Genomic DNA, 17,667 nt, shown 5'->3' with positions numbered 1-17,667 from the left:
TCTGGAGGAGGTATTGGCAGCGGCTGTCTCCACCGCAAACACATCCCCTTCCCCTCTCTCTCTGTCTCTCTCTCTCCTCCCTTGCGGTACGGCCCCGGGGAAGGTCGCAATGAATGGATCACGCGCGTATCGCACGGGTGTGTGTGTGTGTGTGTGTGTGTGTGTGTGTGTGTGAGGAGGCCGTAAGGACCACATCCACAGTATTAAGGCACAGGATTATCCCCCCTAAAGGACTGTTTTTTCAGTTCAGTCCCTCTCCTGCCACTTTCACTACGCCCCACGCGTGGTCGTTTTACACCCGCTCGTTGGTTGACTGGGTTCGTTGACTGTTCCTCAGGTCTGCAGACTTGCCGGGGGTCATTCCACACCGCCTTCGTCAAGTCGTGGCCACTGACTCTGGAAATGTCTTGGGCACCTTCCTCGCGTGTTTCAAGATCAGTCTACGACCGTACACGATCCTCAGTGCTTGGGTGTGTAGCTCTGGCAAGCGATGAGGACACTTGACATGAGACGAATTGCGATTTCTACGTCTGCACTACACGTAATGAATGTGTGTGTGTGTGTGTGTGTGTAGTGAGGTGTAGACTATATTTATGACAAAGTGATGTTATGTTGACATTGTGGCCTTTTTTTTTTTGTAGAGGAATTGCTGACGTTTAAGTAAGAAATGAAAATGAGTTTGTGTCAAGGTACAACTGCTGGAAATATTATTATTATTATTATTATTATTATTATTATTATTATTATAATATTAGATTGTATTATTATTAATATCATTATTATTTATTATTATTATTATTATTATTATTATTATTATTATTATTATTATTATTATTATTATAATTATAATATTAGATTGTATTATTATCATTATTATTTATTATTATTATTATAGATACTTTTTACTTATTATTATTATTATTATTATTATTATTATTATTATTACCTGTGATTTTGTAGAGGCAGCAAGTCCACTAGATGGGACGCTGGGGAGCCTCGGGAAATATAAGTGCATTCCAAAATGCCTCACACAATTAGTACACATCCACCTGGTCTGTCCACTTGTGTTTGACTCCGGTTCTACAGGTTACTCTGAACCCTGGCCAAGGTTCATTTGCGAACCGCTGATTGCTCTGAAACCACACCAGGGTTCAGTAGATATCTATTGATTACACTGAACCTCTGTTTTTCTCCCGGTCTGTAAAGCGATGGAACCTCACATAGGTTCAGTCGTGGTTCACTTAACACACTGAACCTGCATTTGCCTCGGGGGTTGCAAGCAAGTGAAACCTCGCCAGGGTTCACTGATGCTTCACTGAATACTCTGAACTCTTGTTTTTTATGCCCGGATTTCCAAGCAATGAAACGCCGCCAAGATTCATTCCTGGTTCACTTGATTCACCGTATATGTGTGAGTTCATGAAGCTCAAGCTCTTTGCGGGTAATGGTGTTTCTGGCTTTTTTCGGTTCCGGTAACGTGAGACGAACGTAAGGAACATCTGCATGCGGAAGTCGCTTTCCCGGCAGCACTTAAGCCCCCGGACTGTACATTATGTGTTGGTGTTGTACGCCTAAGAGACGCTCTACAAGAACCACGGGTGGTAGATGCAGGCTTACGAATAAATGATGAATGAAAATGATGTGTGCGCCATTCACAGAATACTGTGATCTTAGGAATGCACTCATTATCATAGTAATACATGCATGCATGCATACATACATGCATACATACATACATACATACATACAAATATACATACATGTACATCGTAATGCAACCGTGATATACATACTGTACAGCACGTGTCAGTCGTAGTGATTTAATGTACAGGAATTCTTACAGACCACTGGGAAAAAAAATATTCGATGAAAAAAATCTTCCTCGCGTCGGAAATTGTACTTCGTGGCACCGTCATGCGTGTTGATCACGAACGCTGAGGAGGTGGGTGGAGGATACCCCGATCATGATCGTGGCAGAGGCTGCATGATGGTGTACGAGCTGTGATACAGGCTCATTACCCTCCCTGTGTAAAGAAGAACTCTCACCGGGCCACAGTCCCACGCCTCACGTTTCAGAACACGAGTTCTTGGATTATTTACACACACACACACACACACACACACACACACACACACACACACACACACACAAAGAAGTATTTCATCGTCAGAATATGGCAGGAGCGTCCTGAACACAGGCTTCATCAGGGGGTGTCTTAAGACCTTTCATACAAGAGAGAAAAAACAAAAAAAATGGCTCAGAAAAAGGCCCAGGTGTCCCCGCCATGAAGACCTCTGTATCAGACAGACACACACACACATGTGATGTTATTGTGGACATAAAACTAGGACGAACGTTCCCTGAGAGGAGCAGATAAAGCACCTTACCTTGCACAAGGAAGGCTATCACTGGGAGCATCCAAGATAGCGACCATCGCCTCCTCCACCCCATGGTTTATGCCTGGAGTGTCCCAGCACCTTATCTGGGGGAGGTCTCTCTGGAAACTCGGGTATAACTCCTGGACGATGCTCAAGTTTTACGTCCTGCCACACTTCCAGTAGCCTATCCGGGGCTCTGGAGACCCTCAACCGGCTTTTAGAAAGAGTTTTGGCGTCCGTGGAGAAGCTTTATGATGGACTTTGGTAGACCTGTTGGGGTGGACCCCTTTTGGGAGCCTCGGGCGAACTGGAGGCTATCTGTAGATGGCCTGGAAACCCCTTGACTGAGTCCTGGACGGTTGCTGGAATCACGGCTGCGTCCTGCGAGGAACTGTACACCGCCGACGACCTTAGTGCGACTGTTTGTTTATGTTATCATGAGAGAGTGTCGTGATGGCAGAAGTGTACCCCATGCAAGGCCGGCCACTGTCCAGCTGATTTCACTCTCTTTCCATAGAGCCAAGGCAGAAAACCTCCAAGAACCTTGGCGAGTCTGTATATAGTTCCTTCTGTCTTTCTCTGTACAGAAATAACGAAATGAATGATTTACAAAATAGATTCTAATTAACCGTATTGCTTTTTTTTTCAAGGGCAAATAATTTCGTCATTGGTACATCCTGGCGAGTGTCTTGAGTACCGCAGTTTGTTAAACTAATCCACTCGGCTGAGGTCATCATCCCGTGGGAGGAGGTGGGCAGACGAGTCTGTCATCACGGCGCTGCGTCCAGTGATCCAGGCGCTGCTGGAGCGGAGCGAACGGAAGACCTGTCTGCCAGCGCGTCCAGCGAGCTACTGACGACTCACTCTCCTCCACCACCAGGGCACTCCTCCTCCCGGGGGAGGGGAGGGAGGGTTACAGGATGAGGAGGAGGAGGCTGCCAACACCACCACCGGACAGGCACACTCAGCCGCAGCCGACGGGAAGAAGAGTGAAAAGTAGATCTGACGTGCGGGAGGAGGGGTGTTTCCAGGTCTTAATATCAATGGCGTGTGCGTGTGTGTATGTGGCGGTAGTATGGCCTCCTGGGGCGGCGCAGGAGGGTGGTGGGATTGCTGGAAGCTGTGATGCTGGGCTTTCTGACGCCCCGCAACACAGGGAAGGACGTGTGCCCAGTCGTAAATGCCTCTCCTCCTTCGCTGATGACGTACACGGCGATTCTTCATTGATGTCTTGGGGGTTCGAATCTTCCTAGTGTCCCCACTGTCCTTCCTCGTCGTTGATGTCCTGTTAGCCCGTTCTTATCCTCGGTGATGCCTGATTGATCCGTTTCTAATCTTCGGCTTGGCTTTACTTTAAGTCTGTTCTCATCCTCATTGACGTCACCATGGTCACCGTAATTCCCATTAATGTCTTATATCACCTGTGTTTCCCATGAATGTCATTAGCACCCATTATTCTGTGTCACAGAGGCCTGTCCCATCCAGCTAGTGATGTCTATATGTAGAACCTAGCCCCACAGACGCCACCATAGCCCGTCTCCTCCAACTGATGTCTTGTTGTGTCTGGTGTCACACGGGTTCGTTCTCCTGCTTGCTGTAGTAAGACTTTACTCGTCCATCTGATCTCCCATAGGCCTTCCATTCGCTGTGACTCTGTTGGTTACATTTTTTTTCCTTATTGATGGAATAATGGCTCGTTCTCGCTAGTGCCATATAGGGCCATTTTTCTCCTCGCTGGTGTCACGCAGGCCGGTTCTGCCTGACTCATGTATTTCAGTTCTGTCGTTAATCAGGCCATAGGCCTATTCCTCGGAGTGAGGTCGTTTAAGACAGTTTTTCATGTTGCAGACATTTGCTGGCCTCGACATTTTATTCCTCCCCCCCCCCCCCATCCATCCATCATCTGTTCCCCCTCGCCGTCTTTTTTTTCTTTCTCTTTTTTTTCTTTACCCTTTTACTGTTTCTTACACGGGTGTTGGTTGACGTCGTTAAGCAAACATTCGCAGTTTTGCCTCATCGTACATGATGAACAGTTGGGCATTAATTTCAAGTATTATTATTATTATTATTATTATTATTATTATTATTATTATTATTATGATCATTATTATTATCCGTAAGCTTATGGGTGGCTCTGGTATTACTGAAACACGTTAATTCTTATTTTGTAATTCTCCTGAACTAGTTGAGAGAGAGAGAGAGAGAGAGAGAGAGAGAGAGAGAGAGAGAGAGAGAGAGAGAGAGAGAGAGAGAGAGAGAGAGGCAAAAATGAATTAACGGGAGAAGTAGCTCGCTTGAGTTTTAGTCTGTGTTTATCTGAGAGAGAGAGAGAGAGAGAGAGAGAGAGAGAGAGAGAGAGAGAGAGAGAGAGAGAGAGAGAGCTTGGGCTGACTGACTAGGTGTGTGGCGTATTATAATTACATCCTGAATACTCTAATCCTATACTTTCTTCGTTAATACATTCGTAATCCCGGGTAAAGGATGAAAGCCTGCTCGTGTGCATGTGGCCTGGGCCTTAATCCCCTTATTATGAATATTTTGTTGTGGGAACACCTTTTGGGGGTTGATGGTGGTGTGGGGGTGGGTGGGGGGGACGTGTTACGGTGACGGTTCGAGGAGGGAGCAAGGAAAGATGTTACGGCGACGCCCGGGTGTTGAGTGGGGAGGAGGGGCGAGGCAGCTAGCGACCAAAGGAAGAGAAATCCGTGGAAGAAAGAGCGACGAAAGACAAGAAAGCAGAGGATTGAAGAGGAAGGCGGTGGACGAAGGCGATGACATTTTTACAACGAGGTATGATTCCGTCGGGTGCGGCGTGAGGGGGAGAGAGACGCACACACACACCGGGCGGTGTGGGCGCCGCAATGATTACATTAATGAGAGTTAGCGACCAGGAGGAGAGAGAGCGAGCAGTGCCGTTCGTTCAATCGCACCACAGAGTTAGATCTCGCAGGAGAGCATTAAGAAATTCCTTTTTTTTCTTTTCGTTTAATCTTTTTTTTTTTGTTGTTCATTCTTGCCAAGTGTGAGGAAGGTGAGACATGTATTACTTTGTCTGGAGTGACTGTGGAAGGTTGGTGGCTGCTGGTAAGACACGCCTAAACTCCACCCCTTTCCCCTTCAGACACACGATGGGTCTTGGCGAACGCAGTCAGCCGAGAACCTCTCTCTCTCTCTCTCTCTCTCTCTCTCTCTCTCTCTCTCTCTCTCTCTCTCTCTCTCTCTCTCTCTCTCTCTCTCCAAGAAGTGAGTGAACGCGGCGATTTAAAAACAGACATCTTGTTCCACTCGCTATCACGCATGGAGATTCGAGTGATGACTTAAACTATCAAAATGTTGATTTAAACGCTAGCGGCCACACATTTATTCTTTAGCTTGGAATCAAAGGACAAAATTGTATATTCTCAAACAAATTGCGTTTATAAGTTAAAACGATCCTCGTTTTCTATAAAGTCCCCTGTTGGTGAGGTGAAACTAAAGTAAATTCTTCTGAAACCCACATTTGTCGCAGGGAATAAGTGTGTAATTTTTGGCCGAGGTCCGGAAGATTTCTTTGTCACTCGCAGCTGACAGAACTGATGTTTTCGATTGCTGTCACTGTGAGTTCCATTTTCCATCAGCTTTTCAGCGATTTTTTATTGCGTTTGTACCCAAGGAAAATGGCTGACTTTGACTCGGGGAAATAAATTTTGGCTGAGCGGAGTGAATGGGCCACTTTCACCAGCTTGGTCTGGTGTAACAAAAAAAAAAAAAAAAAAATGGAGTGTTTCACACACACACACACACACACACACACACACACACACACACACACACTCACTCACTCACTCACTCACTCACTCACTCACTCACTCACTCACTCACTCACTCACTCACACACACACACACACACGCACGCGCGCGCGCGTTCATGTAAGTGATGAATTACGCTTGTTACGTGGATGCCAGACGATGAGGGGGAATTCTCTGACGTGGGTCATCGTTTGCTTACGCTTCTCTCATTTCGGAGGGTCTTGGTGACTGGCTCATCATCTGTTGTACGTTCGATGGCGAGTCCTTGAAAAGAAATACGCCATTGAAGAAATCACGACATCATCGGACTTGCCCTCACATTATGTTTAAAGAATCATATAATCACGCACAAGAACTTGAGCGATCCAGGAGTCAGGAGTGAGTGTTGTTATTGGTCACTTGCATTTGAGGTGTGAGATGTGTGTGTGTTTGTTCAGGGAGAGGTTAGCGCCAGTGATGTGCAGAGGTGAGGATGAAGAAGAAACAAGAGAGACACACGTAGACGACTTTTGCATTCCTGGCTCCAGCCTAGTACATGGAAGTGTGGATGGCTGGGGTCCACGTCGTTATACGGAAATAGCAAATCGTGCTTGCGAATGCTAGCTTAACTGCGTCTGAGTGTTTTCCCTGGTGATGGCAGGAGCTCAGAGACCTTACGGTACCTCTAGGTTTGCCGGCACTGTACATCTGTCCATCTGACTGGCCACTAACATTGCACTACAGAATTCACCTCCTCGTCACATCTCTTATGGATTCATTCCTCCTTGACCTTGCTGAGGGCTGATTCCTTCCTCCTGGACCTTGTTGAGGGCTGATTCCGTCCTCCTGGACCTTGCTGCGAAAAATTTGGAGCATAACACTCATCTCAGGCAGTAGTTAGCGTCTTAAGACCATTATGTTGTAAGGCCTTTGAGAACAAGGTAATGTATCTTTACCAGATATTCTTAAATATCTCAGACCGTCCGTGTAGGATTCTCATCTTCTTTTAAGTAACACAAAATGTGCTATTGTCCTGATTTTACTTACCAAATCTTTTTAAGAGAAAATTTCGTTTTATTTTGGGAAAAAGCACGGAAACTCCGAAACACCTTTGCAGAATGTATAGAATATCCTAAATTCTGCCAAAAAAGTGATATATATATATATATATATATATATAGTGAGAACGGCTGTACATAAAGCGCATGTATGTAGGATCTCCCTGACAGTGTATGTCCGAGCTCCGGAGGCTGTCATTTTGCCCAGTGGAAATCCTGGCGTCCGGCGGATCCTTTTATGGCAGGGGACGGGCGGCGTCTGGTAGGGTCTTTCACCGCCTCGTCAAGCGGGCGACTGGCCTCCGCCCACGGGAGACGCGAGGCAAATTTATCAGCCATTGATTCCCTTCAATGGCAACTGATGCGTGCGTGTGTGTCTATCCTGTGGGAAGGTACTGTCCGTATGTGTATCTGCACTTGTGTATATGTGTCTGCACGTGTGTGTGTGTGTGTGTGTGTGTGTGTGTGTGTGTGTGTGTGCGTGAGTGGTTTAGTTATACAGAGATGTGTGTGTATACAGATGTGTGTACGTGCATTTTTTCATAATCCAGTGACACCTTTTTCGAAGTGGTTACTGGTGTTATTTCATGACTACCACTCCAGGGGTTTTTGCGGAGTAAGGATAAGCTGCACTCGGTAGCAGGGGCAGGATACACCCCTCCGAGGCGAGTTCTTTAGTATTATTATTATTATTATTATATATATATATATATATATATATATATATATATATATATATATATATATATATATATATATATATATATATATATATATATCCCTGGGGATAGGGGACAAAGAATACTTCCCACGTATTCCCTGCGTGTCGTAAAAGGCGACTAAAAGGGGAGGGAGCGGGGGGCTGGAAATCCTCCCCTCTCGTTTTTTTTTTGTTTAATTTTCCAAAAGAAGGAACAGAGAACTGGGCCAGGTGAGGGTATTCCCTCAAAGGCCCAGTCCTCTGTTCTTAACGCTACCTCGCTAATGCGGGAAATGGCGAACAGTTTGAAAGAAAAAGAATATATATATATATATATATATATATATATATATATATATATATATATATATATATATATATATATATATATATATATATATCATCCTCATATGCACATTAGTACACACTTGTCATCTCTTTTCTTCTTTCTTTCCTTCCACTCCTTTCTTCACCAGTATTACGTCAAAACATTTTCTTTGCAACCTGCACCTTTAAACGTTTATAAAGATGGCCAGATGCTATTTCTGGGCCCATAACAATATTGGCTATCTTTTTGTTTTCTTTTTTTTTTACTTCGCTTCACTTTGAGTTCATTAACTGAACAGAACAGCCGCTCGGATTATACGCCGTAATTTCTTCTCAAGGTGAGAATAGCGTTTGTGTATATAACAGCAGCGCAGGTCAGTCAGAAAGTGCACCAGTATCTGAGGCACAGAACTGGATTTTGTGTTGCGCCTTTTTCCGGCAGGAATGGTGGAGGTGCATGTTATTTGATTAGACAATTAAGCGGGTGTTAATGTACACGTATCCGGGAGTCTTCATTTCTGGCACAGGTGACCTTAATGACGGTCCATTACTGACTCTTGTTATGGTAATTACTCTGATCATAGTTAGATTATTGGGGGCGACATTGGCTCTGTTGTATGTAGTGGTTAGGCCCTTATGGGTGGGTGCTGGTGATGGGTCACGGGGCAGGCCCTGAACGGTGATAGCTAGCCATGTTTACAAGGCAGGCCCTTAAGTGTGAGGTGCTGACGATGTTTGCTGATCACATCATTAGCGGCGAGTCCTGGCGATGTTCATCGGTCAGCAGGTGCTTAACCACGAGTGCTCTCTACATCCCGAGCTCACACGCTTAGATTTAAGTGTTGGTTTTATTTAGAGGTCAGGTCATTAACCTTAAGTACTGGCTATATGTAGACACATTAGCGACCCCCTTAAATCTGAGTGCTAACGGTGTCCACGGGTCGTATCCTCGGGTCACGAGGTACTGGCGATGTGCGCATAAAAGTTGAAACGTCGACTCGGTGAAATATTCAGGGTAGCTGCAGGTCTGCCTCGGCTCCTCGTAACGTACATAGAGCATTAGTAAGCCCCCCTTACTCCCCACCCCCAACCCACAGGCTATTGAAACACTTTGTATCACTTTCTATACCTTGGCGTTTTTCGTGGTGGAATATAGCACAAAAAAAGTGGTTTGCGTTTCCCATGATTACAAACTTTGGCCGTAGCGCCGGCGTACTTTTTCAAAAGCGTCAGTTTTAAAAGTTCATTGAAAAGCTGAATTGGAAATGGCAGGAGCGACTAATGTGAGCTCGTGTGTCTGTGGAAGTCAGCGGGTATATCGCTGCCCGTTACGGCCTAGCTGACTCTCGGTCTGTGTGCATGAGGCTTGGTGCTGGCTGTGTGAGTGCAGGGGGCCATATGTGAATGTGTGTGGGTGGGGAAGCAAGCTATGTCTGTGTGGAGTCTGTGGCTTTGTGGATGGGGAAGGACTTGGTTCAGGATAAGGAGCTGTGAGTGGATGAGGAGCCACTGGTGATGTATACGGCCCTTGAGCCGCCGATCTCCACCGAACCTGGCCCAACCAACGATGTGTTCGGTCCACTTCGGTCGGTCAGGTAAGTTTGGGTTCGTTGCGGTCGGCCAATGTTTTGAAACGATGCCATTGTAATCCACCGCCGGTGAAGGTCATAATCGCTGGTGGCCATCAGAATTAAACCCCCAGTGTCGAGTATGTTGGTGCAGTCTGTGGTCGCACACATGTCTTTGTGCCTCTCCAGTGGGAGGGTGTGTCTGTTGAGAACAGACGTCTGTGTCTCTGAAACTATGGCCATAACCAGGCGTTTTCTGTGGCGGTCTTTGCCTATGTGTGTGTGTGTGTGTGTGTGTGTGTGTGTGTGTGTGTGTGTGTGTGTGTACCTTGTGTTGTTGAAACTCATGATTTTTTTTTATATACACAATGGGAGTAATGATGTTTTATTTCATTGTCCATCACAACCCATCGTTATACAGCACCATGGAACAATTTTTACCACCCCCCCCCCCGTAACGCTGGTTGGCCTCCATCCCTTTCTGTAGTATATGACGAGCTAGTAATGAATATAGAGTCATACAAAGCAGAAATTAACAGAAGCGCCAAACGCACCTGTAGTCAAGGCAAAATTAAACACTTAATTAAAATCGCCCAATTGCAGTGGGGTAATTGCCGAGTGAACACGTTCCAATGGACTGTAATTAACAATAAAGTGATCAGGTGGTGATTACGGTCTTGACTGTATGAGTGAAGGCCAAATGGAAAGGCGGCGGCAGCAGCGGAAAGAGCGAAATTTCAGGAAAAAGGAAAGAGATTTCCAGAGGTGCCTTCCCCGTCCTTCCAGGAACCTTCCGGTCCTTTTTTCGGGACTTTTCCCCAGTCCTCTTAGAACCTTTCCAGTCTCTTAGGGAACCTTCCCGGTCCTTCTGGAAACTCTTCCAATCACTCTATGAACCTTTCCAGTCCTTCTGGCAACCTTTCCAATCACTCTATGACCCTCCCCAGTCCTGGAAACCTTTCCAGTCACTCCGGGAACAAAGCTGTGGCAGGTTACGACAGGATTATGAACTTTTTTTTTTTCTAGATGGTTGGTACAACTCTCTTTCTTCGTCCCAGTTAAAAAAAAAAAAAAAAGAGAACCCTCGTTGCTGTTTTCGTACAGCGATTTTATCGAAAATGCTTCACATTACAGAAGGGTCAGCCCTCGGCAGTTTTCGTCAGCCAGCATGTTGACAGCCGTGCTGGCAATATTAGCTACAAAATATTCAAATGTCCGACGCGATATTCCTAATATGAGCGTTTTATTTTGAAAGGCGTCATTTTTTTTTTACGTACTCCTTGTGAAGCGGATGGAGGTAATATTGCCCTGCACTTGTCCGTCCGTGTGTTCGTGTGTGTGATTACTGCTGGTTGTGTGATACGGGGAGGGAGTTTTACACACGTGTTGCCCGCGTCTCTCAGCCATGTATATACATGTGTAGCATGTCTTTACACACACACACACACACACACACACACACACACACACCAGCTTAAGTCAAGTTACCCATTTAAGGACCGGTAGCGAAGGAATGATGAACACCTGGGTTGGATGTGGGTCTACTGCCTCAGTTCCTTTCATAATTACTTGTTCCTTACGTTAGTAGGGATGTGACTATGTCATGTCATGGTAGTCATATATGACAGACAGATATCTTCATGTGCTAAACTCGGCCTTTCTTTTTTTTTTTTCTATGGATTTTGTGTAATCATTTGCCTCTTACTAGTTTTCTGTGGATGAAAGTGAAATTTTGCCGATGTATTCCCTTCTTATTAATGATATGCGTGTGACAGTATTGTTAGCTGAGTTTAGAAAAAAAAAGTGAAAAAGAAAAATGCGATTAGCATTCTTACGGCAGCAACATGACGCCAGTGTGTGATATCGACGACCAGGAAAGGAAATGTGTGTGATTCTGGCACACCATAAAACACCAGGGGTACATGCGGGGGGAAGGGGGGGGTCGTCCAGAGCTAGACTGGTGGTATGCACCAGTCAGTAGACGGCGCAGTGTTGCCAGTCAGGGCGGCAGTACAGCGAGGGGGACTTATTGACAAATATCTCAGTTTGTTTTTGTTTATGTCGGTCGAATAAAATGTTGTAAACAACCCTGCATGCCAGATAGTTTTTTTTTTTTTTTCATTTCAGAATCTGTTACAGTTGGACAGGTGTTGGTGTCTGAACCTGAGCTGGTTGGTTCGGAAGCCGAAACCGCCAGAGACAGTTTGACGCTCACTATTCACTTGGCAGTTTAACTTGAGGATGAATGGATTCAGTGGTGCGTAGATCACGTAATTGTGAATGTCTGATGACGGTTTATAATCCCAGAATTGAACATGGTCGGTGCAGTTTCCTGGGGGGAAAAAAATACCAACCTCACGCTGCGAATTAGCTCCTTGAGCACGACTGTACGAAGACCTCCTCCCTATTTGCACGACCACGACCCTCATAGTTCACGTCGGAGGGAGGGTGTGTGTGGGTCGTGCCGCACCGTCGTGCCCCATAAGTCGTAGTTTCGTGTTCCGGGGGTAACGTGGAATTGCCACCGAGGTTGTTCACGGGAGTTAACCACACAACCACCTGGAACCCCATTAGGATCTTCGCATTTCACTGGTTTATTCCACGTTGTGGATAATAATGTTCAGTGTATTACCGGGCCTAAGGAAACCCCCCCCTCCGCGTATAATCTATATTCTATACTCAATTGATGCAGGACTGGCGGTACTAAGCGAGTGTAGTTATGAGGCAACTAGCGCACCAAGCGGCCCACTTACTCCCGGGATTACATTGTAATGACCCCCCCAAACATAGTTTAATCGCGTGACGTAATCAGAGGCAAGTGCAGGGGTTGAGGGGAGTAAGGGGTGAGGAGAGGGGGGATGGTTGCCACACCTGTGCTGGTTATGTTTCCTTATTTTTTTCTTTTTTCCTGTGGAATTGCTTGTGATTCTCGTTTTCATTAACTTCAGATTTTTATTTTTTTCCACGTTTTCTAAGTAGTTTGGCTTTATATACAAGTTTGTCGCATGGATTTTTAAGCATACTTATTTGATTATGTGTCTTGTGTGTTTATGTTAATGACACCGAAGGTTCACGTGATCGTTCCATCTTTACGTCTTTCGAAACATTTAATTTTACTAACCAAGTACCATACCAACTTGGGGGTTTGTCTAGGTCCCCTTGTAAAATAATGCAATCCTCCTCACTCTTCACATCTCTTATGCCCCAAGCATTATCATTTCTTTTTCCCCCCTCCTATTAAGGTAATTTTTTTGTCTTTAGGAAGTCTCCTCCTTATTCTTGCCTCAAGATTTAACCTCTTTACATATCTCCCATGCTGAACAGTGTCAAATGCTTTCCGGCAGTCCATATTCACTCAATCAACCCTGCCTTATATTTTGTCTTAAAAACGGAGCTCACATTCTCATAGAAGTCTTAAAAAGTTTGTTAAACTTAACCTCCTTCATCTGAATCCATGTCGTTTCTCGCTTACATAGTTTCCCCATGTAAATATTCATATATTTCCTGTCTGGTTATCCCTTCCAGTGTTTTACACACCACACTCCTCTGAGAGACTGAGTTGTAGTTCATCTGAAATTCCGTGTCACCTTTCTCAGAGATGGGTATGACATTTGCCCTCCTGTACTCCTTTAGCATTTTATGTGTTCTTGTACGTCACTGTGTACACACACACACACACACACACACACACACACACACACACACAAACTTACGTGTGTGTGTGTGTACTTAAGATTGACGGACTTCCGAAATGATCTGGTGATTTTTGCGTGACTGAGTAGCCGATAACGTCCCGCAGGTGGAAACTGTGTGGAGCACATCCGCGTTAAAAGTTGGTCCGCTAAACTTTCCGACCGTAGTATATAATTCCTGGCGCGCGCGGCACACACAGGGCTCATGGCTCGCGCCCCCTTTTTTTCCCCCCCCCCACCCGTCCACCCCAACATGGCGCAGAGAATTGTTTACTTCAGTGATACAAGACATTTTCCCCATGTTCGTGGGGAGGTATTAGCTCTGTGGTGGCGGGTATTCATGTTATTTGCAATAGGCGAGGGGGGGGGGGGGAGCGTTACCACCCTTGAGCACGACGGTTTCGACCCTCAAACAAGACGCCACGCCGAGCCAGGTACTCATTTTTTATTGACCAACCCCTAAGGGATGGATGAACAGCTGGGTTGACTGTGGACCGACTGCCACAACCGGGACTCGAACCTATGCGCTCGACCCTGGGCGGCCCGTGAATGCGTCATGGTCAGGAACGCTATAACCGGTATATGGTCCACTTTTTTTTTTTTTTTTTTTTGGCTTTTGACTCTCCAGCAACAGTTAAGTCTTCAGACGTCCAGTGTTCGTAAATAAAACACTTCGAAGTTGCAAAACTACGATACGTAAAATGCTTTTCAATTCTTTTTTTTTTTTCCTCCCAGTGTTTCTCTCTGCATTCACAAAAATTTGAAAACGGAAATTGTTTTTGATGTAGCGACCTTTTTCTAACTTTCGTGTCGTTAAGCAGTCGTCGATTACCGAGCCCCGGGTTTTTTTTTTTTCTATATTTTTTTGCACACATTGTGATCAATAACAGTCTGTTAGCGTTACATGGTACAGGAATTTGTAGTCAGGATAATGTCACAGTCGGAGAGGGGGTGTTGGGGTGGGGTGTGAGACCTCCTCTTTGTTCTCCTCCACGTCACGAGCTAGCACGTTAATTCCACAGACATATACATATATACATATGTACATATTCATACCTGCTGCCTTCATCCATTATCGTCGCCACACTCAGTCTCTAGCCGTCATGTGTAATGCACCGAAACCACAGCTCCCTTTCCACATCCAGGCCCCACAAAACTTTCCATATATATATATATATATATATATATATATATATATATATATATATGTGTGTGTGTGTGTGTGTGTATGTATCAGTTGGTATTCCCAGCACATGGGTCGCAGCGTAACCAAAAGTTTCCAGCCAACAGTATTTTTATACCTAAAAACTAAGGGTGGAAAAATCAGTGAGGAAATGATAGGCCAGAGGTGGGCAGAGTGGAGAGGCTAGGGTAAGGGAGAAGGAGGAGGTAGAACAGTGAGAGTTCTGTCTGTACTGTTAACAGGTGGACTGTTGTCACAACAAGGGGGAGGCGGGAGCTGGTAACGGTAATGGAGAACAGGACGAATTCGGGTAAACAGAGTGTTGGCTCTTGATTGCAATGTGAAAGGGAAGGTGGGAATGGTGCAACAGACTGAGACCAACAGGTAAAACCGGTGCCTTCGACGTTAGAAACGGCAGCGGACAACAGCGAGACTACGTCAATTATTTGTCAATTAAAGTTGAACCACTTTTCTTTAAAATCAGATTTTTCACCTTTCGAATTCGCCCTTGACTCTGCGTAGAACCGCTGTGCAGTGATGCTGAACGGAAACGAAGGAGGAATGGGATTCAGGCGGAGGAAGAGATGTGTGAAGAGCCAGACGCTCTCTGTCGCCTGATGTGGCGGGCAGTAGAGCAAGAGCCGTGACTGCGGGGAGAGAGATGTGGCAGAAGATGGGACATGGGACCCAAGGCCCAGTAACTTCCTTTGTATAGTTACATATCGACGCGCATGGCGAGCGCAACACATTTCTGCCATAACCCCCACTACTCACCAGTGACCATCACTGTCACCAACGCCACTACCACTCCAACCTACAGCTCTCACACCAACCACCACGGCTAGCCAGGCCTCCCACCCTCCCTGCTCTACAGTGAAAGCAATCCCGGGATCCTAGCCCGTCCCATCGTCAGTCAAGTGTCCTGCTGTGGCTCCCTCGCCCAACGCCCCCTCCATATTGTGGCTTCCCTCACCCAACGCCCCCTCCATGTTGTGCCCCACCCTCACACATCGTCCTTTCCACATCTCTCTTCATTTCCCTTCCTACCACCTTTGCTCTCTCCCATTTTGTTGTCATCTTATCCCTAAGTCACTCTGGTTCCTTTCCCTTCAACGTCCTTTATTTCCCTTCCTACCTGTTCCCCCTCCCCTTATTTCTCCTCCTCCCCTTCCTTCCTCCCTTCCGCTCAGACACTTCCTGTAACTCCCTGCCTCCCGCATCACTCCCCACTTCCCTCCTTCCACACACTTTCCTCCCTCTCCCCTCTTCTTCCCGTCCCACTCACTCAGCTACCCCCCTTACCCCATCATCCTGCACCCCCAACACAGTGTTTCGCTATCCGCTCCTCCCTCCTATTGGGAAATAAGTCCTCGTCTCTCGAGCATATTAGATGATCACAAGGGGGAAAAAATGTATATATTGAAGTACGTTTGCCGGAGGTGGACTCTGGCTTAAGGACGATCAGAGACTGGACGAAACAAAGGTGACACACGACCGGTGGGACTCCGGCCGTGTCTCTGGCTTGAGGACGATCAGAGACAGGACGAAACAAAGGTGAAACACGACCGTTGTATACCGGAAACCAAATGTGGTGTGACCCAGCCTGACCCATGATCACATCTGATCTGATAATTGTTTTTCAGACGAAAAACTATCGTTAACTCTCTCTTGTTTGAATATCTCTCTATATCTATCTATCTGTCTGTCTGTCTATCTATCCATCTATCTATTTACTATCTATTTATCTGTCTTTATATTGTTTGAGTTATGATAATTTCCATTTGGTACGGTGTGTGTTTGTGTGTGTGTGTGTGTGTGTGTGTGTGTGTGTGTGTGTGTGTGTGTGTGTGTGTACAGGTATGCAGGTTTGTATGTCTTGTATAGCTTAAGTAACGTGGTTGAGCACCTTAGCAGTATGAAGGAAAGAGAGATATCATATATTCATCTCTCTACGTGTGAGAGAGTACGGGCCGTCGCGAATATAGACCCAGGGTACCAGCACCATCTGAGCAGCTGTGGTAGCAACGTTTTTTTCCCAGTTGGGTGAGCGATGGTCCTCACTTCATCAGGTGAGAGGCGATAACCTCTGGCATTCCCATCATACTCTCCCGCAGCGCAGGTCTCACCACCTCCTCGCGTCGAACCCACCCTCCCTCCTTCCCTCCTCTCCCCCGGGTGTAATGTGATGTCCGTGTTATGGTCTGTTGGGGGGAAACTGCTGTTAGGAAAGTCTACCGAGGGGGTCTGTCTGTCTCTCTCTCTCTCTCTCTCTCTCTCTCTCTCTCTCTCTCTCTCTCTCTCTCTCTCTCTCTCTCTCTCTCTCTCTCGGTAGTACAGTACCTCCATTATGTGGTGAGGGGGGAAGAGTGCTCCGGATCCTCAACCTGTCCCCCTGTTCACTTTGGTGACGGAGGAAGTTGTTGCCACAACAGGAGGAAGAGGAGGAGGAGGAAGGGGATGCTTCAGGTAGAGGCGGATCAGAGGGAGGATGGGGTGCTATAGGGTGAGGTGGAGGTGGAGGATGGAAGGGGTGCTCCTGGGAGAAGTAAGGAAGGAAGGAAGAGAATCGTGCGAAGAACCATAAAGGCAAAAGAAGAAGAAATAGAGACAGAAAAACGAGCAGTAGACATAGCAGCAACAGCGGGAAAGGGAGAAGTAACAAGATAGCAGAAGGAGCACGGACGATAGAAGGGACACAGATGGAATGGAAGGAACAACGAGAACAGCAACAGCAGCAGCAGCAGCATGAGATAAGTAGCTACAGTAGCATTACCACCGCCGCCAGCCCATGCCATCCACATCACTTACCCCGTCAGCAGGTGTTCCCGGCATGAGCACCTGGACGAGGTGGGGACATAACCCTCCTGACGGAGACGTGGTTGTCGCCTGCCCAAGTTGTGAAGACGTCGGGAGACAAACGACGTCTTCTGCTGCAGGAGGTGCGGTAAATGGGGCAGTCCTCCCGGTGTGGAGACGCAGCTCTTGCCTAGTG

The 17,667-nt window shown here is 46.3% G+C and overlaps 2 protein-coding genes across 5 annotated transcripts in view; one reads left to right on the top strand and one right to left on the bottom strand.

The window, feature by feature from the left end:
• LOC139758040 (cell adhesion molecule 2-like) overlaps positions 1-3,211 on the bottom strand; it is a 236,261-nt gene extending 233,050 nt beyond the window's left edge. Inside the window, exon 1 of the mRNA XM_071679054.1 lies at positions 2,389-3,211. Within this exon, the coding sequence (XP_071535155.1) occupies positions 2,389-2,452 (64 nt within the window). The 5' untranslated portion in view covers positions 2,453-3,211. The remainder of the gene's footprint in view (positions 1-2,388) is intronic.
• Positions 1-17,667, top strand: part of LOC139758038 (tRNA (32-2'-O)-methyltransferase regulator THADA-like) — a 390,704-nt gene that overhangs the window by 295,026 nt on the left and 78,011 nt on the right. The window lies entirely within an intron of this gene.

The sequence above is a fragment of the Panulirus ornatus genome, chromosome 29 (assembly GCF_036320965.1).
Source record: "Panulirus ornatus isolate Po-2019 chromosome 29, ASM3632096v1, whole genome shotgun sequence".
Classification (NCBI taxonomy): domain Eukaryota; kingdom Metazoa; phylum Arthropoda; class Malacostraca; order Decapoda; family Palinuridae; genus Panulirus; species Panulirus ornatus.
This window is presented reverse-complemented; position numbering and strand designations above follow the sequence as displayed.